At 34.2% G+C, this 24,371-nt stretch overlaps 1 protein-coding gene across 1 annotated transcript in view; it reads left to right on the top strand.

Annotated features, from left to right (window-relative positions):
* The first annotated feature begins 1,807 nt into the window (after positions 1-1,807).
* Positions 1,808-24,371, top strand: part of LOC145667273 (phospholipase B1, membrane-associated-like) — a 47,330-nt gene continuing 24,766 nt past the window's right edge. Inside the window, exons 1-2 of the mRNA XM_081734905.1 lie at positions 1,808-1,897; positions 22,802-22,940. Of these exons, the coding sequence (XP_081591031.1) occupies positions 22,809-22,940 (132 nt within the window). The 5' untranslated portion in view covers positions 1,808-1,897; positions 22,802-22,808. The remainder of the gene's footprint in view (positions 1,898-22,801; positions 22,941-24,371) is intronic.

Raw genomic sequence — 24,371 nt, 5'->3', positions numbered from 1 at the left:
AACTGATCTTCACCTTATCTTCATTTGCATTCAACGCACGTTATGAGGGCCATTTGAACACAGACGTCCACAAAAAACGACATAACTTTCTTGGTTATCTTTATAAAGCTTTATGTACGTTCATCACTTCTTTGTGATCTTTTCTTGAACTGATAAGTAAATAAATAGTGATATTTCAGGAAGCAAGCTAGAAGAATGTAGACAACACAATATACTTCGACTTTTCTTTTATCTATATTTTAATCTACACTCAGATTTTTCCTTTAAATTTCTCTGAAGTAATTGAACAGAGTGATTTTTTTATTTTATTCATATTTTAATCCACATACACTTTTCCTTTTAATTTCTTTGGGGCCCCAACAGAGTGAAACTGATTTTACTTATTTTTCACCTAAATTCAGCTTTTTTCTTTAAATTTTTTGGGGCCCCCAAGAGAGTGAAACGTTTGTTTACATTCAGCTTTTCCTTTAAATTTCTCTAGGAGCCCACAAGATAATAAAACTGTTATTTTATTTGTTTTAAATCTACATTCAGTTTTTCTTTAATTTTTTTGCAGGTCCCCAAGAGTGAGCCCCTAACCTATATGTTGTTTAGCTTATTCGGAAATCTGGCACTGATTAGTTTTATTAGACAGATGTTTTTGTTGTTTCATCTGTCATTTGGAGTGATATTGATCGACAATTAAATATTTACTCTTACTTTTAGGGAAGCTGTGAATTATAAACCTTGACGGCCCTTGTACCTCACGCTAACAAGTTTCTTTAGTAATTATTTTTTTACCTACCGTCCGGGCCCCCCCACAAAGTGGAGTCCGGGGCGGGGGCACCGCTCGCCCCGCCCTTACGCCGCCACTGAATTCATAGCTACTTTTTTTACACTGTAAGACATGTGATTATCCCACTCTCTTACTTCATTCTCTCTCCTCCTTTTCTCTACTGTTCCTCTCAGATTGTAAATAATCTGCACCTGCATTACATTACCCAGTTGCAAATGACTATATTATGTAAGTGAATTTTACAAAAGGTAATCTGAGGTCTCGTTTAGAGAACCTTAGTACGACTTTCAATAGCTATGCTGTATTTCTATTTACGTTTCAAATTACTTTTTAAACAAAGGATATTAAAAAGGGATGGTGTATTTTAAATGCTCCTTAAACAACATCCGAGTCAATTAATTAATATTCTTCTGGAAAGGGGAAATGTACGGGAATTCTTTTCATAAAGCTCTCACACACATAATGGCAAATCTACCGTAACGCCACTTGAAGTTAGTGGTGAGGGAAATCCCAGAACGATAGCAACGGAGTTTCCTGAATTGAAAAGAGATGCAAATAGTATCTTTGTCACCTCTACGTAAAACTATTTTTACGTGCAGACGTTCTTTAAACGAAGAAAATTTCCGTAATAGTATTTAATAATATAATGGAAGCATGCAATAAATGTCGTGTTTGGCTTTTGTGAATAATGTTTTAAACAACTACGTCAGAAGACGGCGACACACACTCCATGTCAAAGGTCAAGAATGTTGACCTTGAATTCTTACGGTTCAAATCTTTTCTGTCTTCTTGTTTTGCATTTTCTTTCCTTTCTTTCCTAGTTGTAATTTTACAGTTGTTCATCAGGTAATGCGGATAAGACATCCCTTCTATATAAAAACTTTCAATTTTAATTTTGTTTCCCATCGTGTGATAACCTTCAAAATCTCTCGAATGACCTTCACACATCTTACGTCTCTCTCTGGATACTCGCGTTTTCTTTATTTATTTACTTGATTTCCTGGGTGGCTATTATTTTAGTCTTATTCATGTCTTCACGTCAATCGGAACAATTTGTGATCAGAGAAGAAGTTGGAACTTGAAGCTTTAAAAGAACATACTTCATCTTCGGTCATACTTAAGGTAAATGTTTCATGTATTTCTTTTCTTTCATCTTTCTAGTTCGCTCAAGTTTAATCTTCTGAACATTAGTGTATCTGGAATTTTGTAAAGAAAAGAGGAGGTTGGGGTTCAAAAGTGTTTTAGTGACAACTTTGACAAAATATATTACTTCTTAATTTGCCTAATTCCTATTTAACACAACAATTTATTAATAGCCATTCATAGATAAGAAAATCAATCTTACTTTGAAACCGTCGTCAACACTTTTCCTAGTAAATGTGTTTTATTGAAATATGACACAACAACTTAATGGGCACCACGTTCGCATTAGAAAGATATTTTTGCACATATCAAACTATACGGTATAAAAGACCTTTCATCGCAAGACCATGTGAAACCCACTTTTACACATACCAAGGTTCGAAGAGAGAGAGAGAGAAAAAAAACATAGATACGTAGCACCAAAATACAGAATTAAGAGTGCCCAGTGACGGAATGGGTCACGGTCACATGAATCACTTTGGTCACGACCTTTGTATGGGTCAGCCAGAACAGATCCAGCGACCCAGAAGCTGAAGAAAGCTCTTGAACATTACTGAGGAACGCTCCAGCTCGAACGTTCATTTGTTTGATTCTCAGTGTGATGTTTCTTAATCAATATACTATACCTTGAATATTTTAAATATATTTTCATATATTATCGTCTGCCCATATTGCAAAATAATACAATGAATTTCGAATATACGAGACTATGCAAAAATCATTTAACAAAACATTGCTCGGGCTCAGCAGTATTTTTATATTCTAAACACCAAGTTTTACAGGTTCGACGGTTTTACAGGTTAAACTTTGATGTTGCCTCATCGCGAAAAACTTGGTTGATTCTGTTTTCTGTGATTCTCATGCATTTATACTCTTCTCATAGGCTTATCCAGAACTTTTCATATGGGTGTACATAGAGATAATTTAAACATAACTTTTCATATGGGTGTGCACTAAGCGATTATGGCCAACAAGCCCTCTCACTATGATATCCACACTTGCTCATTTTATTGGGCTTTAAGTGTATTAAAAACCGATAAAATCTCGATTCAGTGAATTAAAGAATTCAATTCTAACAAAATCTAAGCATGCATGACAATTGAATTAAAAAAATCAAACGATATTATTAGGGTGTGCTCTGACAAAATACCTGATGCACCCCGTAGCTACGCCTATGACTCTGATAAAGCTTGTGGTTATCTTAGGGTGTAATGCCTCGACACACACAGAGAAAATTATAGATTTAGTGAGAAAACAGGGAGAGAGAAGAGAATAGTGTTAGTTATAATTACACTAGCACTCTTACACATACTCCCCAAGCGTATGACGATCCTTCGTTATCTCCAGGACACATTGGTCTATAAAGGTCACGGGTCACTCTAGGTTATCGGTTTCCGGGTCTGGTCGATCATGGGTATGACTGTCTCAGGGTCTCTAGGTCATGGGTCAGGAACTTTGTGACCAGCTCCGTCTTTGCTGGTGCCATCATTAGATGTTATTTTCACAAAATTGTAAAAATTAACATTTCAATCATGTAGTTAAGTCGAAGAACGGAAAACAGAAAATTAATTACGGAATCCAATATTACGATCTTATTCTACAGCCGAAAAGACAGTAAATAACTGTTAAGTAATACCACCTACATTCTCTGAAGATAAAACAATAGAACTTTATTTCTTTATATAAGAAAAGCAAGAGTACAGATGAAAGGTAAGATCAAATCTTTATGTTACATCAATTATTTCTCTGCTAAACAAGCATAGGTTCCATTAATGTACCAGTAAGCGTGTAATAGGGGCGGCGACAGAGTTACACCCGAAGCATAGAAGGAAGTTCATGTGGTTTTCTAAAAGAAATGATAGGTCAGAAACTTAAAAACTAACAAAATCTTCATATTTACTGACACACCAATGGAACCTTGACTCAAAATTATCGCCTTGCTCTTTCACCAGACTTTGTACCAGAGTTATGACCCTTTAAACATCGTTCTAACTAATTTTCGGTGATTTATAATTCCGAAATGATGCGTTTTTCATAAATAATGATGACCGATAACTAGTGATGAGCAAATGCAAGACCAAGACCAAGACTTGGGTGGTCTTGGTCTTGGTCTTGCACATCCGGTCTTGATCCTGGACTTGCACTGGAACCCTTGGTCTTGGTCTTGATCTTGCACACCTAGTCTTCGTCTTGGTCTTGGTATTGCTTGCAAGCATCTTGCAAGTCTTGCTTTTAAGAAATCTTATGCTTTTTATAGGTAAATTTTACTCTGGATATAAGGGATAATAAATTTTACAACGCGCCAATAGTAACGGAAATACAATGTATGTTTCTAAATGTAATATAGTATACCTTCGTGTAAGTATGATGATAGTGTAGAACATAGGCGGTGACCGTTATTTATTTTTTTTTCAATAGGTGCCCACACTTCACTACTTATGGGATAAATCACAACGTTTCGTAATCTTTTTATATTTTTAACAATTCCAATACTCCACTGGTTCCCAAACTGGGGAGACTACTCCCTGAAACGCATGAAAGAAACTCAAGGCGGCACAGGTAAAAGAAATACAATGAATTGCAAACTTATTTTTACATTCCAAAGGCATCATATTTTTTTCTTTTCAAACACGATTAGCTAATCCTTGCATTGAACAAACTTCCAATTAAATACTAAGATTTTGTTTTACTGATTCCAATATGTATTTCATGGGGCAGAAACATCGACATTATGAAAAAGCAGTTAAACAAATTGGAGGCTGCCGAAACGAGGGCATGGAGAAATAAAAGGAGAGTATTAGCTGGGTTGAACTGAAAACAAATGAGAAGGTGTTAGAAATAGTAGCAATAGGGAAGAAAAGAAGAATTTTAGATATTGTTAAGATGAGGTAGAGGATTTGGTTGAGACATTGTGTGAGAAGGAACTATATTATGAGGCAAGTGCTATAGGGTATGGTGGAAGGAAAGAGAGGGGGATAAAGGAGACTGTAGTTGAAGGAAGGTATTGAAACAGAAAAATTCTGCGTCAGGACGAAGAAGCTAGTTGAGAACAACCCTACATCGAAGCTTCTCAGCTGCAGCACGTGACTTGCCATTAATGGCAGAATAGGTATGATGATGATGATGATGATATATTTAGCAATATTGGCCAAAAAAGAGAGAGAAAAATTAAAATAATAATGATTATAATCAAACCTCCTAATATTTTAGAATAATTTGAGTGAAAACTGGAAACGACTCAACTGTCTGTCTTTTGTGTAAACTAAATTTATATAAATACTTTTGACGTATATTTGAAATACAAAATAATGACATCAAACTCCAAGTTATTTGAAATAACTGTACAAAATCACTATTACTTGTGAATACGAATTATTTGTTGTTGTATAATGTTATATCGCTCAATCCTCGATGTGCCGCATACCTAAGGAAGCTAGTTGTTATCTTGATAAACAATTATTCAATGTATAGGCATCCGGCCATGAAATCAAGCTTGCAGTCACATGCACTACGTTTTTGTCAATGTCATGGAAACGTTATTTCTATATTAATTTTACGAGCACACATTAAAAATTTCCAACGGATGCTTGAGCGTCGGAGCCAAGGCCATATCCATGTAGTCGGCACCTATGGTGTACGGAATAACCGATGTTCAATACTACATTTCTCTTTAGTTTTGGAAGAAGAACACCACTAGTATGTTTTGAAATGAAATGAAATATCTAGTTTAACGTCCCACGTTTTATGCATCGAGGCTACGGGGGACGGTGATGACTAAAATGAATGAAATGGTGCAATGAAGAAAGTAGAAGGAAACAGGAAAACTCCAAGAAAACCTACACGCACGGTGTTTGCCCACCAAAAAAGCTCACATGGCTCAAGCTGGGATCGAACCAGGCACCCTGTAGACCTCAGGTGAACGCTCAACCACTGAGCAGGTACTTGTGCAAGACTCTTGCGCAAGAGTCTTGTTCTTGCAGGTGTGGTCTTGGTCTTGGTCTCGGTCTTGCACCCCTTGGTATTGGTCTTGCATCGGGATTCCTGGTCTTGGTCTTGGTTTTGCATGCAAGACTCTGCACAAACTGAAAGACGAAGACTCTTGCGCTCATCACTATCTATAACTTCTCATGTTTTCTTGTGAACACTCATTTTCCAGTGTATGCCTCCGTTTGTAAAAATGCAATATCTAAATAACTTTACCAGATTTTTAAAAAAGGTTTGTTTATTGCGAATTATACTTTCTTTTGTTAGAGCTGAATGAATTATTGCACATATGAATCTTTTAGTATCAATGTTTACGTCTTGTTATCTATATTGTCATAGGCCTACTAGCTCAATGTCTATATTAATTACTATATTAATTAGAGAACCGGTTGTTAAACACTAACTAACCGATTGTTAAATGATTCGAATGACACCACTGGTTATAGTAGACTAACTAAATCATATTTTTACCACATGATGCAAAAGAGGTTATAAGTTAAAAATGCGGTTACAAAATTGATATAATGTTAAAATTCTGTCGAGGAGTTTGAAGCTTAAATATGTAAAACGATAATCATGCCTGTTGTACTGTATGGTTGTGAAACATGGTCGCTTGCTCTGAGCCAAGAACGCATACTGAAAGTATTTGAAAATAAAATCCTGGGACGAATATTCGGACCCAAGAGAAACGGAAATCCGGAATGGCTGAAACTTCATAACGAGGGTCATCAAGTCTAGCGTCATGAAGTCTAAAAGACTCAGATGGACATTTCATGTTGCCAGAATGGAAGAAAGGAGGAACGCTTCTAAAGTTTTAACTGGAAATCCAATCGAAAAACAACCATTAAGAAGACCTAGGCACAGATGGGGGGACAGTATTAAAATAGATCTCGCAAAAATAGGAACAAAATAGAAACTGGATATAGTTGGCTAAGGGCAGAAGTCAATGGAAAGCTTTTGTGAACGCGGCATTGAACCTCCGGTTCCATAGGTCATAGAGTAAGTTAAAATCTAAATATAGTTGTGACACTTACCATATTTTGAACTAATTTATTTGAAGCAATAGCTAGGTTTTAAGTTACAATTAAATCACACAATTTTAATAACAAATGGCAAACATTACAAGTTTTAAATGAGCAAATTAGCTTGACAGTTTAACACATGGTAGTGCAGATAAAGACATCTATTAGCATGATTGCTCATTATTAGAATTACCGTGATGGACAGACTGAGACGTTTCCTGTTTATTATTTGAATATCAAGCGCATTTCTCGTGTACTTCTTGATGATTATTAGATAATATCAGGGGCGGACCAAGACAAAATTTCCGCCCGGGCAAAGTGACTTTTTGGGCCTCCCTAGCCTTAGCCTATATTTTACATTTTATTACAGTTATTTTAATATTTTAAGCCCATTTTTCAAAAGGAAAATTAATACTCAAATACATAAATATATTTAGTACTTAATAATACACATATGGTATCAATTACATTGTGTTCTATATTATTATTATTATTATTATTATTATTATTATTATTATTATTATTATTATTATTATTATTATTATTATTATTATTATTATTATTATTATTATTAATGTACAGATATGTTTAAGCAAAAACAATATTGACAAGCAATTATTGAATACAACTCATGGTGACATGATTACTGCTATATTGTGAATTGTTTTGTTATATTAATAACATCAGCAGTCATTCTACCATATATCCGAGTATGTAACAATCTCTGTTACTCTTTCTTCTACATGCCGTATCTCCGTTTGTCGATACAGCCCCCCATAGTACTATGAAATTCTCTCCTTCCATGGTGGAATAGAAAAAGATGATGTAATTGATGCTACTTTACAAGAATATAAACCAAAAAAGCCAGTAGGAACCACGTTATAAAAGTTTACTTTCTGAGGCTCGTTTTGGCGCCCCGGACATCGCCCGGGTTTCCCAGCGCTTGATCCGCCCCTGGATAGTACAGAAAACTGGAAGAAATGTCAATATAATATGCAATATGCATTATTGTTCTTTCAATCAAAATTGTCTTATATTAAGATTTTTTTTTTTAAATGAAGAAATAAACTTTTTTCCTCCACCCTTTACGACGTATGTGGATTACAAATAGCATGAAGTAGTGTCCATAGAATAATGTGCTGTTAACAGGTGAAGGACAGTCATTGTCGTGGTCCTTTCTCTTCCCACTTTTAACAACGAGTTGTCACAAATGACAGGAAATGATTAACAGTCCCGACACGTGACGTGAATTTCGTCCCGAAAGCCAACGATATAGGATACATAATGTATTTATATCTGTATTTAAGGAAACCATATTAGTAAATTTCCCACTGTTAACGAAAAAAATAGGGAAGAAACATCATTAGTAAATACATAGAAAGTATTTTGTATTTGTATGTATATATATAATAGAAACATTTTGTTCTTTATGTTTTGTGCTTCTTTTAATATTCGTATTTAAATGTGACACTAATTAAATATGTTCCTGAGATTCTCTACGAGCAAAAATAGATCGGTTTGTTCATATTGGTGTACTATTCTTCTCAGCTCAAAAGTGTTATTGTTAGTAATTCTTTTTGTTCAGGTTTATGTTATCTTTTATTTTATATCTTTAATCACTTTGCTCTAGATTTCAGTATGGTATTGGGGAGCTGGAAACATTGATAATATTTTTTTTTTTAATTTAAAATAGGTAATTTGTCATTTATCCTATATATTTTCTATTTTTATTTAAATATCTTAATTTTTAATCTCTTTAACTAAACTAAACTTCAAATCAAAATTATTTATATCTAGATTAAGTTGAACACTTTCCCTCGCGCGCTCAATCCCCTGACTGAACATAATTGAACATCTGGAGTCTATTTTGGAGACATGAATCCGCAGGAGACTTAAGCCGCCATTCTCTCTCATGGAATTTACTGATGCACTGAACCCTGAACGGTGTTATTTTATACTTGCTACCATTTACAACCTCTATGACCTATTTCAAATCGCATCAGAGCTGTTCTGAGCCCGAAAGGTGGTTTAACACCATATTAATGTGCAGGGGTGTAGCTGTGGGGGACAGTGGATTTGTTGTTTTACCCCACAAACGGAAAATTCTAATTAGAAAATATTTGCAGATGTCTTACTTATAAAGGAAATTCTTTTATGTTTCACTCACACAGCTTGTATCTAGATGAGAAAGGTAATATTCAAATTCAAGATGCGGATTTAGTATTTAAGATTTTTTAATTTTGGAGGCAGAATCTTATATAACTTACAAAAATTTTGCTCAAAGTACTCAGAAAGTAAAAGTAAATAAACTTCTTCCAATGTATTGAGATTTTGCTTAAAATTTAGAGATATACGTAGTGTACCACAAGTAAAAAAAGTGTTAAAGAAAATAAAGATTAAAATAAATTTTAATTATATTAACAACTAAAATGCAAAGTATGAATACGTAAATTAAATTAAATTGTTAAAGAGTGAAATTAATTGAAGGGTTGCAATTTCTTATTGTCACAAATGACAATATTTTATTGATGATTCAATTAGCTTACAATGGTAGTATAGTGTATAGTGGATATTTTTGTAACAATATAATTATTCATCTGAGAACATTTAAAGAGTATTGAGTTTAGAACCAGACATAGTATGTTAGCTTAACTGTATAACAAATAATTTTTAGATTTACTTAATGCTAAGCCAATTATAAAAGAAATGAGCTAAATATTTAAGTATTAAAATTTTGCCTGTTACTTTCAGAGACCTCCTAATATCATGTTACATGCAAAATAGACAGCTAATGTTCTCTGTAGTCATACTTTACTTTAGCATATATTTCGCTTGGTTTTGACCAAACAATGGTCTTTCTTGCAGTATTTGTAATTTCGTATGGATCTTTCCATTTCGATGCTGGATGCAGGATCCAGAATGCAGGATACGGAATTATTTTTTTAGTTGCAAATTTGGTCATTTTATATGGACTATTGTCCTTGTTTGCCTTATTACTTTTCTTTTTACTTTGCCAAAAGCCAACATAAAAATTTACAAAATCTTAGGAAAGTGCTAATTACATTTTCTGACAAAATATTGTTGTTATCTAATGATGCAAAAAATAAGTATTTTTGAACTTTAATTTACCTTGAGGTTTGCTTTTGTCTTTTTCGTGATTTTGTTCAAATGTTAATTACTATTGAAAAACATTGTTATTTGACTACAGGTGATTCTTGACTATTTTGCTTTTGCTTCCAACGATTTTTTGATTACAAATACTGTCCTTGTGATTTTTAGAAATAATGTTATGCATGTATCCAACAGTTAAGATATTACAAAAAACTTTGTTCCATTTTCACCTACCAAATTGCCATTTTTATGAGAAAAATTATGATTTTTTAATTCTTAGTTCATGGTTTCATTACAGTAGGAACTTACTACTTCGTACCGTAATTTGAGAGTCTACGAGTTTCTGTTAGTTTGGACAAGAATGTTTATGTATGCGTTTGTAGTGTGAGGATGTCAATATAAATATGCGTGTGTGTGTGTGTGTGTGTGTTGTATGTCACCGTAACAATTAAATGTAGTTTGTTTATTCTTTTCTCTGCTTACTTATGCTTTCTGTTGTTCTACCTAAGTTCTTTTATAATATTAAAGTGGAGAACGTAATAAGTTTATTAACCATATTTGCACTAGTTGGTGTAAAAGAGGACGCGTGTAACCAAAGGCGTTAAATAAATAAATAAATAAATAAATAAATCGATCAAATGGTCTTTTTAGTGCAACAATATATTTGTCTAACTACCTTAGAAAAGCAGACGTTGTCTGAGAAGTATGAGGATTAAAACCATCGCACTTAGAATGCTTTCCATACAATCTTTGAACACCGCTTGCAACACTATTTACTATACTCTTGTGCGAGTTTACAACTCGAATATCTGAAATGTCTCTGTTAAAATATTATAAAAGTCTGGATAAGTTTTATCCAGTCTTCCGATAAGATATCTAATTCTGCTGGAGATGATTCCTGAGGGAAGATAAATAGAGAAATAAGATAGTCGAGAAGAAAATATTTCAGTACCGTATGACTTAGATAATAATGTTCTTACACAGCTAATGCTGGCAGTGTTCCCAAAATATAAAACGGATGAACTTTTTTTTTTCAAGTAACTGACACAGTGGCAGAGAGTGGTTGGAATATTCAATTTCGCATGATGGAGCATTTTGTTTAACATATAGAGTTTTAAAACCATATTCGAACGATGCATTTACTTTGACCGGGTACAGGAATTGGAAACACACATTGGAAGTTAACAAGGGTACATAACGTCAAAGAATGTTCTGAATCATGTAAAACTTCGTTTTCCAACGCGTGCATTAACATCATACAGACACTAGATGCTGCTTCGGCGTTAAGCGAACTTGGTACTTCTTTCGTTCGAAAGTGAACTGTTTTAGACTAATTCTGTCGATAGGCTTTTAGAAAAACTTTGTGAGAAAGCACGGGTAAATCTCTGATATTACTGCAATTCTGTTACTGTCCTTGGTCTTTAAAGCAACTACATTTTATTCAATGCAGTTGGTATTTTTTCTGTCAATGTTATGCTCAAAAGTTCTGACTGTATATGTTTCCTGTAGTCTGTACTTATATATAAATTGTAATATCTCCTGTATATGACAGCGCTCCATGTGATTAGAATGAAAAAGAAGAATAAAGACGACGGATATTAACAACAACATGAGATGAATCGTGGAAGTGAACAATCGTCATCACCAATCCGAGGATTTCTAATGGTCAGAGGACAAGCTACAAAAGGAGCTGCAGCATCTTAGAAGCTACTTGTAGCTGGTCAACACCTCTCTCAGCTTGCCTGGAGCTCTGAGAAAACCAACCCAACACTCTCTCCTTGCTGCGACTAGTGATGGATAAATTTTCGGGAAGATATTTTTTGAGAATATTCCCGGGAAGATTCCCCAAAATGGGAATTTTCCGGGAATTTATGTACAATCACCAAGAAAATTGCGTTCTATTACTATTTTATGATTTCAAAGTTAAATTTGTTTTCTATCAGTATATTATTACTGTTGTCTCCAGAGGATGCTTTAAAATGTATATTCTGAACGGTATTATGCTATTTTATTAATATTTTATTATATTTATTGTGTACGTATAAATGTATATTTACTTACAGTACGTTCTATGCAAGTAAATATGTGGTAAAAAATGGTATAGTAAGTCCACATATTTTTACACCACTAAACAGTTTAAATTTATATGTAAGTGGATTTTCTAAACTTGAGTCTACTACTGATATTATAAACATATTAAATTTTTAAATGTTATAAACAAATTAGGTTGGGTATCAGGAAGACACATGTCTCACCATTTTAAAAACATTTGCTCATACATACTTATGTTCACAATATTTGCAAGATACTGACTTATCTTTATAATTTTGCACGTAACATTGCCACACACGACCTTTCTTCCTACCTATTTCTCGAAATTTCGTGCGTTAATTCACATGTAAGAGATGTCCGAGTACCTCTTCAGAAATTCGAGTCTGAGACAGGAGACAGATGGACGTCTATTACTAACGGTGGTTTGGGGTGTATTAATAGTACTTCATCTCTATTTCTACATAATGTCTACATTACTTCACAAACTGGTTCGTTTTCATCATTTATAAATTATTACTTTGCCACTTTTTAGTGCAAATGGAAATGGAACTTTAACAATCATATTATAAGTTATATAAAGTAAGCCTACAGTTAACGAATTTTATTTTTTTTAACCTCCAAATTATTTAAAATCTAGAAGTAAATCATAATAAATGAAAACAAAGTAATTCGTTACATGGTTCTTGTAATTTAGAAGATGAAGTAAAGAAATGGAAATAAATTCCTTCCCGGGAATTTATATGCCAGGGAAAAAACCGGATATATTCCCATTTTTATTTTCCTTCCCACTGGGAATATTCTCATTGCCCATCACTAGCTGCGACTAGACCTTCAGAGCTCCTTACAGCCATCTCCGTGGGTCTCGAGAGACACCTACACTATCTCCTGGCTGCGACTGGGTCCTGAAGCTCTTCCATACCTGTCACTTAGCTGCGAGTGGGCCCTGCTGGGACATCCTTACTCATCAATACCAAAATAAGGAACTCCATTTCTGTCTTCGGATCGCATATTTGTAGTTATATTTGTATCGAAAAACATTTTGTAATAAAACAATAGTAAAAAAAAAAATACTCGAATATCATCATTTTGCTCTACTTCACGGAAATTTTCAATACCCAACACACACACACACACACGCACACACTGATGTACACATGTTGTGAGCATAGCAATATTAAACTTCTGTTCAACAAGTTGAATAATATGTCGTCAAATGCTGTAGAAAAGCGCAATCATACTCTTTAATTTCTATTAGCTGGAAGAGATACGAAAGCAGATTTGAACACTACCTAATGAACGAAAGGAAGGAAGCAGGTTACCTGAAGTCAGACTTCACTCTCCCCCCCCCCTAATAAGCGAGAGGGAAGAAGAGTTCTTTGGTGGACACACATTTACAAGTGCTCCTCCGCGACGCGAATGTTGGCCCCTTCACTTAAATTACTCTAGGTAGACCACTGTTGATCTGGCAAGTTTTATTTTTCTTATTTGTTTCCATTAAATTTGTAAGAATATGTAGTTTTTGATCAAAGAATCGATCTCAAATGAATACTTTAGTTTTGCTACGTAAGTTAAGATTATGTTAGAATAAACTGATAAAATATCAAGTAGCTGTATAACATATACCTCACTTAAAGTAGTTTGGTTTGTATTACGTGATATTTTCTCTATTAAGATGAACAAATCTCCTTAAAACTTGCTAAAGGTGTGTCTCTAGTATTATTAAGAACTTGATAGTATTATTAAGAACTGTTTCATTAGTTATAAAATAAATGGCAAATTTTTGTGATACTCTTTGAGGTCAAGTACTTATGTTCTGCACTGATAACAAATCAATAAATGTTGTCATTTTCTTTCTTTCTCTTTTTTTATTTATGTTATTCTACTTTTTTGTAACGAAATACATGCACGACTTGATATTTAAGCTGTATTCCTATGACTCACGAAGGAAGGTGGAACTGTTCCACCTTCCGTGACATATACTTGATTTGAGTTAGGAGTAGTTGATCTAATGACAGTCAATAAGTTGTTTGTATGTTAGAGCCACAAACACTCTAATACCCTATGTCTGAAACGAAGGATAATGATAGTTCAATCGATTACAATATTTTATCACACCCTTACAGCCAATTTTTCCAACTGACAGAAAATATACCAAGTAACACTCACTTCTGAGCTCAGTTCACATTTAATGTACAGCGCAATGTACCTAGTAATATTCTCAAACGCGTTGAATTTCAGATTAAATTTATTCATTAATGACATCTGCATCTACTTGTCTTTTAGTTTTAACCCTCTCAATTTTTTATTCTCTATTGTACGTGCTCTTTAAGGATATGTTGTTTCTCATTCATTTGCTGGTTATTCTTATTGCATCTTAAACTGTAGGTTCACGTCTCATACAACCTCGGTACTTAAATGGACCATAAACTTCAAATAACAAATAACCAACCAACAAACCAAATAAATACTAATCAAACAATCCAGAAATCAAATAATCAACCAAACAAAAACCAAATCAAGCAAAGGAACAACCTACTAACCAACCAAGTAATGTTGGTTATGAGACAAAAGTCGAGACGAGAAATGGATATTGAAATTCAAGACGAAACTCAAATCACGATTATTCTTGGCTCATTTTTGAGACGAGAGAGAAGTTTCTGCAATCTCGTGTACAACACTAGTTCAGGGTTTGGTCCACTTTCTTCGTATTTTTGGTTTTTCTGTTCGTTGACATCTATGTTTTAAGGGCTATTCACAAGTAAAATATTACATTCTAAGTTCAGCTCGAAACCTTTCTTTTAACACAAAATAATTTCAGCTGAATAGAATAACGTCCTAAATGTAATATTTCTTTTTCTTCCTCCTGAGAAAGATTCTCCGGCGGATTTGGGTCATTTTGAAATTGAAGTTTTCACAAATTTTAATATGAACTAAATTATTTTGTCAGACAGGACGCTTTTAGACAACATTCTTCGTAGGAAGGCAAAGTGGATTGGACACATCTTGCGAAAAAATTTCTTCATACCGCCACAGAAAGACGAATAGGAAAGCGAGGATTGCGAAGAAGAGCACAACTGATCAATGATTTAAAGACTAGACGAAAATATTGGCAGTTTTAACTGAAGGTGAAGATCGAGAAATGTGGAACAAACATTTCCAGGTCTGAACTTCAGAAAACATCTCGTTAGTCCCAGGACCTGCCAGCAGGCATAATACTTAATAATAATAATAATAATAATAATAATAATAATAATAATAATAATAATAATAATAATAATAATAATAATAATAATAATAATAATAATAATAAACTGTTTTGTTTTGACAACAACGAGCATTTTCTATCAAATGTTACAATCATATTCAATGTGTCTGTGTGAAAAGTTGGTGTAATTATTTTAGACGTACATTCTTGGTTTGAATTTCGGGGATCTTTTCAGTAAATCTTTATGAGATTTTAATCAACTTTCTTCCTAAACTTGTACAAAACAATTTAAGATAATTGATTGAATATAATTTAAATAAAGTTTATGACATAATAACAAAATTTCCTCATATTAGAAACAAAATAATGTGAAAGAATGTATTAGTTATGTCATCATTCTATAATATCCTTTAAGCATAGATGTTCATTTTACTTCGACCTCACTCACCCTCGCCCTCGCAGTAGCAGTTGGCCCTCTCCCTCGCGCACCCTTGCCCTCGCCATCGAAGCTTGTCCTCTCCCTCGCGCACCCTCGCCCTCGCGCACCCTCACCCTCGCCATCGAAGCTTATCCTCGCCCTCTCGCACCCTCGCCCTCGCGGCCAAAACTTGTCCTCGCCCTCGCGTACCCTCACCCTCGCGTCACTGTGGGCGAGGGAACTTGAGGGTGATGATGCCCTCGAGAGGGCCACCCTCGCGAGGGTGAACATCTCTGCCTTTAAGTATATTTTTATTTGGTGTTAACAAAATTTCTTTCTAATTCCAAAAAAAGTAAGATAATATATAAATTATGTTATCATGTAAAAATACCTGTTAAATAAATTCTTATGGAATGTTAGCAAAATTGCTTTCTATATTTGAACAAAATATGAATTAATTATATTTTTTATCTGTGGCTATTTTTAAAGAAAATTCGTATGAGATGTTGAAAAAATTGTCCTACATTTGAACAATGCAAAATATTTATTATGACAGCGTGTAACAATGTATTTGAAATAAATATAATATTTCATTTTAACGAACATTTGAGTGTATATTTATTTCTCCCAAAAGAAGCGATCTTTCCATTGGCTTATCTTTATAGAAAGATTTTCTGTTAAAAAAGTCTTCTATATTAATAACTATCTAGTGAGAAACATCCGGCAAACTTTATATCAGGAGAACATTCTGTGTTAAATAAAGCTACTGTCTACCACAAAATCCATAAATATTGATCATAAAACTTCAGTCGTTGCATGTTGCCCTACAGGGGACATTAACAAGTTTGCTATGCTATTAGCATCTAGTTGTTTTCATTTATCACGTATGCAAGAACTGCACCACACACGCACATACGCGTAGTATCAGTAGATAGTAGACCTACCATAAAAGTTATTAAGTAGGTATACAAGATGATGCTCCTGTTATAATTGCGCTTTTGTTCCGTTTTATAATATACTATTATATATCTTCCAAATTATGTTATGTGTAAGTATAGGAACTCTTATAGGACTTTATATGTCCGTTTGTCTGCCTGTCTGCAGAACAAAAACGATAGGAAAGAACGCCCACATATCACGAATCATGTACGTACCTCCCTTGGACGTTCAAGGGATATAAGCCCTTGAATATTGGTATCTTTCAGTTGGTTAGTGGTTGTCGTGTAATCATCCAGATGTTTGCTTATACTTCCTCCACGATTCCTGTGGTGCATTTCTGGACTCTGTTGTGCGATAATTGTAGGACTACTTTAGGACATCCTGATATTGTCTTGTAATAAGCGCATTGACACCTAAGATTTTTTTTTAATATTTGCATTACTCTCAAAGTATCTGCTCGCAGCCCAAATGACCTGCGTCAAGATATGGGACCTATGGGATTTAGAATAAAGTACTAAGGACATGTTTTGGTATGTGAGTTAGAAATTATTTTATGATATGGATTTAACAACCCAAGAATGGATTTCACTCTTCGCGTTAACCCGTTATGGAAATCGACCACTTCCGGTTCCAATTGGAACACCATAGTTAGAAAGCTTCACTCTCTGAAATGTCACTCACTTTTGTCATGTAAATTAGCTCTTTAATTGTTATTCACTACACAGGAATATTTCTCGACGCAACATTCAATTCAATAAAGAAAATTGAACATTTTTGTTTCCGCACGTGTTCTTCGTTTATATGATATACAGAGTTCATCAAATTCCAATTAGATAATTTCAATTTATACCGAAGGCAAGTTTTATGAAGGTGACAATCTTTAATGGAGTTATTGCATACAACATATAAAACATATACAGATCGTCAGTCCTTTAATGTTCGAGGCTAGTGTAACATCGACATCTGTAATGATTTGTGTATTATATTGTTCTGAAATTAGGAACTGACGGGCTAAGAGATTTCATTACTCTTGCTAAGACATTGCTTCATTACTAACAGTAAGACATATCATACCATGTCTCCATTCTTAGGTATAATATATATGCTTAAGCAATTTGGGTAGTTCTTTTCGGGTTTATTCTTAGGGGTTAGTTCTTTTAGGAAGATTTCTTCGAAAACGACTTAGCTAAATTTGTTCATAATTCATAAATGAATATTTTATTAATAACCTGGTAAAGTGGTTTTAATAATTTGTCCTGAGAAAGTCTACAAGAGTTAAGTTAATCTTGGGGCTGAATTTTTCCGAACGTTTTTTTTTCTTTCAATTGCTCAGGCTATTTCATTCATAAGAAAAGATTTCACTAATAATCCTAATATATGGCATCGGTCATTTCTTATATAAAGTTAAAAAATGATAGTTTGTTTTTCAGGATGAGTTTTGTAAGGCAAAATTTTTCCAAAACACCATATAATTTTGCTCTTATTTGATAAGAAAATGTTTCATTAATAACTACAGTACAGAATGATTGATATAGCTGCACTGAGAAATTTCCCATGGGTTGACAAATATAGCTCCGCTGTAGCAAAAAGGACTAAACCGATTAAGCTGGAACTTAGTACATTGATGGAGACTAAGAAGCACCAGATCTGAAAGGACGCAACTCAACATAGCTGAAAGACGTGGCTTAAGAAGAGCAAAAAAGAAAGTCATATATAGGTCGCATCACTTAGATATGATGTAGTAAAATGTTCCGATTTTTTCTACTGACTTAAACAATATATATTTTAGTATTTTCCAGTGGCGGCTCGCGCTTTGAATTTTAGGTGATGCACAATATGTGACCTCGTTTTTCATTATTATTAATATTATTATAAATAATAATAATAGTTACTATAAAGAATAATAGCGATTTCTTCATGGTATACTTCTAACATGCAATGGAGAAGCTCATTTTGTGTGATTTTTGACGTACCCTTAAAAATTGTTGAGTTTTCTAAATGACTATTGAGAGCGCTGTCAAGTTCAGCGATGAAAGTAATTAATCCACTAAATACGTATGGATTTGAAGAAGAGTCTGTTTCATCATGTCCTCTTAGAGCCAGTTCGAAGACGCCACAAAACCGAATTGATGATTATATTGAGCACGTGCCTGTTTTGCGTCAGTTTTTGATTGTGATTCTCAATGGACCGCCTATAATCAGCATCTAGTTGAAGCAGCAATATTCACATTTCCCAACACAGTAAGATTAACGTGTTTTATATGAGCTGACGAATTTTCATTTTTTTAAATTTTGTTGTGCAGATGCTGGGTATCCCCAACATCTTTTTACTTTATGCATCTTCCCCCGCTCGAACAACAAACAAGGAAAACAAAACAAAGCATTTTTAATTTCACATTCACATTACCACTCATGCTGTTCGTACAAGTTGAGATTAAACTTCCTTGTAAATGTTTGTTTCTGACTTCTAATTACTTGCGTTATATTGAGAGTCGGAATCGGTCCTCCGATGTTTTTCACAAGTAGCTTTGCTTCTAAAGTTCTTTTTGAAAACGGCTTATTCAACAGAGACGTTACAGAACTCATTGTCGCTTCACGTATATCAGGGACAGACACGTAATTAGGCAATTACAACAACCATTCCAATAAACAACAAAGACCGGCACACGCACACGCACAACACTACAAAGTACGAACAGATTCTACTATTTGATCGTGAACATACTCCTGTCCGACTCCAAATACATTATTTTTTTGGTGTGATTTGTATTGCGCCAAAAGAAACCATCCAAATACTCCCCTTGAAAGAACTTTTAGTGAGAGGGGTGCTACCCCTATTTAAGCAGCCAAAGGCGTGAGTGATAGTAGGCGGAAGAGGAAAGTGAAGAAAGATAAGGGTTTTGTACATTGGACATTGGTCAATCGAGCTGAGACAGTCCCCTTTAAAATCTCACCCCTTCCCTCCATTAACCCTCTTTTTCTAAAAACTGCTCTCCAACTCTCTCATTCACCCACACACGCATGAAAAGGAAAACATTCTCTCTATGCTGCCAAATTTCTACTCATTCAAACACGAGCGTATTAACTATTGACACCCTCAATCTGTCTTCATTCTTCGCGGGGTCCTCTTTACTGTTTCCATAGCTGTTTTGACTTTATTTGGTTGACAGAACCAATAGTTATGGCTACTTGGCGATCTCGCATTTAGGAGAGGGGCAACATTTTATCTCCTCTGTGTACGACTTGGAGGAGCGGACCATTCCCCTTCAGGTGAGAACCGTGTCAACCAATATTGCAGGGGGAAAGACAGTGGAGCATTTCCAGTTCCAAAGCGTTTTGTTTTGGAAAAGTTGTTTTTGTTGGTAGACTTGCTTGCAAGAGATCTGCAAACATATAGATTCCTATGAGGCACTATAAGGATCCTCGCACCTCGCAACCCCCACATTAGCCCAGCTGGGGAGTTTGTCAAACTCCCGAGCAGAAAGCTATTAGCCAAACCCGCTTCAAGCGCAGTTCTTTAAGGAAAGATAATGTTGACAATGAAACGAAAAGTGATTTAGCATAAATAAAAGAAAATATTGGAAGGAGGTTTGTACAAACATGCAAACGTTAAGAGAAACCGCCACTGGTTTTTTCACACCTATATTGATACATATGAGGGAGAAAACATGTATATTTGAAAAACAAATATTGAAATCAATATCAATTGAGAATGTAATTAGTCTTCTAATGAGAAATTTTGTATGTGGAGAGTGGAAGCGATTGGATGTATGATAACTATGTATTATCTAAATTTACCATTTCTATCTTCATCTTTTACTTGTACCTTCATATTTTGGATGACATAAAAACAGAAAGATCATACGTGAAGACGAAGAGGTTAGCGGAGGACAGTGGAGCATGGATGCTTTACAGCTGCTGCAAGTGACCTGCCACTAAGGACAGATTACCTATGACGATGATGATGATCATATTCTGGACCTTGTCTCCCTAATAATTCCACACTGATCCCTCCAACAACTAGAAGGTGGAGTGAATATGGTGAAACCGTCTCTCGACGACAGAAACCGATCACTGCTTTTTACGGTATGAATATTCACTCATCCTGTAAGACACGACGTTAGCGAAAGTCGTTATTAATCTCGGAAATGAATTAGTAAACAAGGGACACGATACTGGCAGTTTTGGAATTAGTAAACAAGGGACACGATAAGCAAAACATCGCTCCCATATATTCATACTGAATAATAATCGATCAAACAACACCGGTTTTTATATATTACAATATCTTTACTGAGTGACATGAACAATATGTAATTTGCTGCAAGAGCAAAGAAGGTACAAAAACGAACTAGTACTCTATTTTTATTCACATTGAATTTTAATAATTTAAATATTTTTCTGTTTTTCATTTTATCAATTGCTAAAATGTGCCCAGGTGTGTGTCTTGCGCATGTAGTTAATTATTTTAATCGTAACAATAAAATAAATTATTTTGTTAAATTATAATGAATAAAATATATTCTATATTCTTTTTTCATGTCTTTCGGCGTCCATGAAACAACTAGGGGTATGATCATATTATCGTAGCGCCCTGGATACACCACTGGTGACAAAGTAATATTTTCGGAACATCATATGTACCTTTGTCTCGAGCCCAAATGCTTGAAGATATCTTATTCCAATCAATATTCCTTTATGAAAGGATCCCATTTTGCCATTCAAAAAATGTTCAGGCGTCGAGAGAGAAGCATTTCAATACTGTTTGTAAATTCAACGGCTTAGTCTCTAGATCCGAGGTATAAGAAAGTGAATTTTCTGATTCTCAGCATAGAAATAGAACAAGCTGGCTTCACATCAACTGTCGGTGGTAAGAGTATGTGCAGTTCGGACTCTATAATCACTCTATAGTATTTGGGGACAAAAGAGCGAATACATTAAGCTGTATTAATTTAAGACAAATTCAAGATCATTCTAGAAGGAAAAAGATTGTAAATTATTTATGCGGTTCCCTGAGTAATTGCTATCGAAAGAGATTACCCCATTACCACAACGTACACCTGTGTTTCAGCTCATTTTCGATAACGGTAACAAATCTTCACAAATTCACAATCCTGACTGTGCTAGTTTTGTGATGTCGTTCTGTAAAGTAATATCTCAAAACCTGCCTATTTATAAAAATGCTCTCATGCTTGAAGACGTCCCTGAACTTCGTGCTTTGTTAGCTTACGAAATAATATGTGCAAATAATTTCCTCGTATTTGAGCTTAAGGGATTGATTCGCATCGAATAACTTTCGTTTTATCATGCATATGCTTTTCAAAGGAAATGAACTCTTTTTTAACTCCTTGAAAATCTGTTATACATATAATAAATTTTGATTTCGTGCCTAATTTTTCCCAAGTTTCTTTATGGTTTGCTCAAGTTTGTGTCTCACTTTCCTGTCGTTGTGCTTACCAACTGTGTAATTAAATTATCGCATTATGAGCATACTGGCAAGGACCTATGTCATGAAAATGCAGTCGAATCTCAACCGACGGAACATGTCCAAGTCACGTGTTCCTCGAACATAATTTATATTTATCCATTTTAACTAAGATAATGTATTCATTTAAACCTTTACAATATCTCATTAATTTTAAACTTTGTGATCTATCTTTGAACTGGGAAAATACAATAATTCTTATAGTAGACAAGTTTGCAGAAATTGTGGTTATTGGTAATGTCATCCAATGTTAAACATTAGACGTGCTTAGAGAGACCTCAGTGTTTAGTACTGTGGAGCGGATGGTAGTGGGAAGTTACCATCTATATCTCCTGATTTAAACCTAATTCAAACATGATTTGTTGAATCATTAAGGGTACTCGCATGTATGTAATGAACTAGTTTATTCAAGATCTATTTAGAAATAAAACGTCATGTACGGATAATTCAATATTTCTACGTAATACAGTATAATGAAGTATAATAATTTCATATTATTTTGTAAGAGGCATTCGAGTCACAAATATAAATGATAGTACTATTTATAGCTTCACATGATATTCTGGTTTACATTCAAGTACTCATATATTATTTTTCAATGAATTGATACGTAACTCGTATTTTTACTTCATTTTATTGCAATTGAAACAGTTTTTTCTGTTTTCAGAGAAGCCATGTCATACCGAGGGTTCTGTGATATTCTAGTCTTCCTGACTTTGTGTGGGTCATTTGGACGCACATTGAACTTCTTAAGTGGCAAACGCACTCAGTCACTCCTTGTAAGAAGACAAATACAAAATCTACAAGTAAGGACACCATTACGTTTTCAAAAATATACATTAATCAGTTACTTTTAGTTTTCAACCTGAAACAGATTTAAGCATAACAAAATATAATAAAAGCAACCCTGAAGAACTTTGCACATACGCAGGAATTATTAAAAAAGCATTTTGTTTTAAGTTTACTCATACTTAATTACATTTAAGTTAAAACTAAAACCATACAAGCTAAAACTAAGCGATTTTAAATTCGTAAAGTTTTACTCCAATACTTTCTTAAAACTGTACAATTTTTATATTGCTACTCAAAATTTCCTTTTAACAAATAAAATACGTAATGTACATTATGATGGGTAAAAAAAAAACATTTTCCTTTTTTCGAAATGCTCTAGTGCAAAAGAGTTGCTTATTGTAATAACAAGAAACTCGATATAAAGAAAATTAAAATCGGTTAACATCTTCCGTTCGCACTTAAAATGTTTGAAAATTTCAAAAACTGACCTTCTTTTGTAAATCTTTAAAATTACTTTGAACTTTTAACATAAAGGTGTTCTACCTTTTTTAACCTTTTCTAAGGTTTAAAGAACCTAAATAACTTCTGGTCAATAATGTTATATTTTCCGTTCGCGCTAGGTCTGAGAAAAAGCTGAAATTTTACAATTTTCGGGAATTTTTAGTGTTCGCAACTCTTCGTTCATTTTTCTAAAAGAAAACGACCCAGAACTCACCACGTGAAGGTGCTTGCACGTCGAGTTCCACCCACACCCTACCCAACCAACCATCCAATTGTTTAGTGTGCTATTTAGATTTACATTATATTTACAACTATTTACATTTTACAATATACTATGTAAAAATATTTTTCATGCAGTAGAATTTTGACTTACTGTATATTTACTCTTTCTTTTTTATATCTACATTTATTTAAGGCCTGATTTTTTTAAGAAATGAGGCATGGCTGAACTAGGATATAGCCATCTCTAGCTTCATGTCCACATACTTTATTCGAGGCCTCTGTCACATGTTTGACACACCTCTCCACAGCCTGGATATGGCAGGGAAACTTTTGTATTTCTCTGATGGATGTAGTGTCAGAATTGATGAATGGTTTTCTATCATCTTCACTTAGGTTGAGCAGAATTGTAGGATGATACGACACACAAGAATTCCAGTTAATAATTTCAAAGTAATCGGAAACCTGAATGTTTATCTTTGGAGGTATAAAATTTCGAACAGTCTTCTTTTATGGGGCAGTTTGGTTTGCTTTTAAGACCCTTCTATAACCAAGCTTCCGAATATGTTCTATGTCATCAACTAGCAATGACAACAGAAGATTCTCTGGTGTGCAAAGAACACATTTCGTTTTATTACTAGGTCGATAAGTTGAAGTAATTCTTCCGGTAAATATCATGTTATCTGGATTACTTCAAAGATATGTTTTGGTCCGTCAGTAAGGTA

Source organism: Thermobia domestica, chromosome 1, assembly GCF_964235325.1.
Source record: "Thermobia domestica chromosome 1, izTheDome1.hap1.1, whole genome shotgun sequence".
In the NCBI taxonomy this organism is placed as follows: Eukaryota; Metazoa; Arthropoda; class Insecta; order Zygentoma; family Lepismatidae; genus Thermobia; species Thermobia domestica.
Note: the sequence above shows the minus strand (reverse complement) of the source record. Positions and strands in the feature narration are given on the sequence as shown.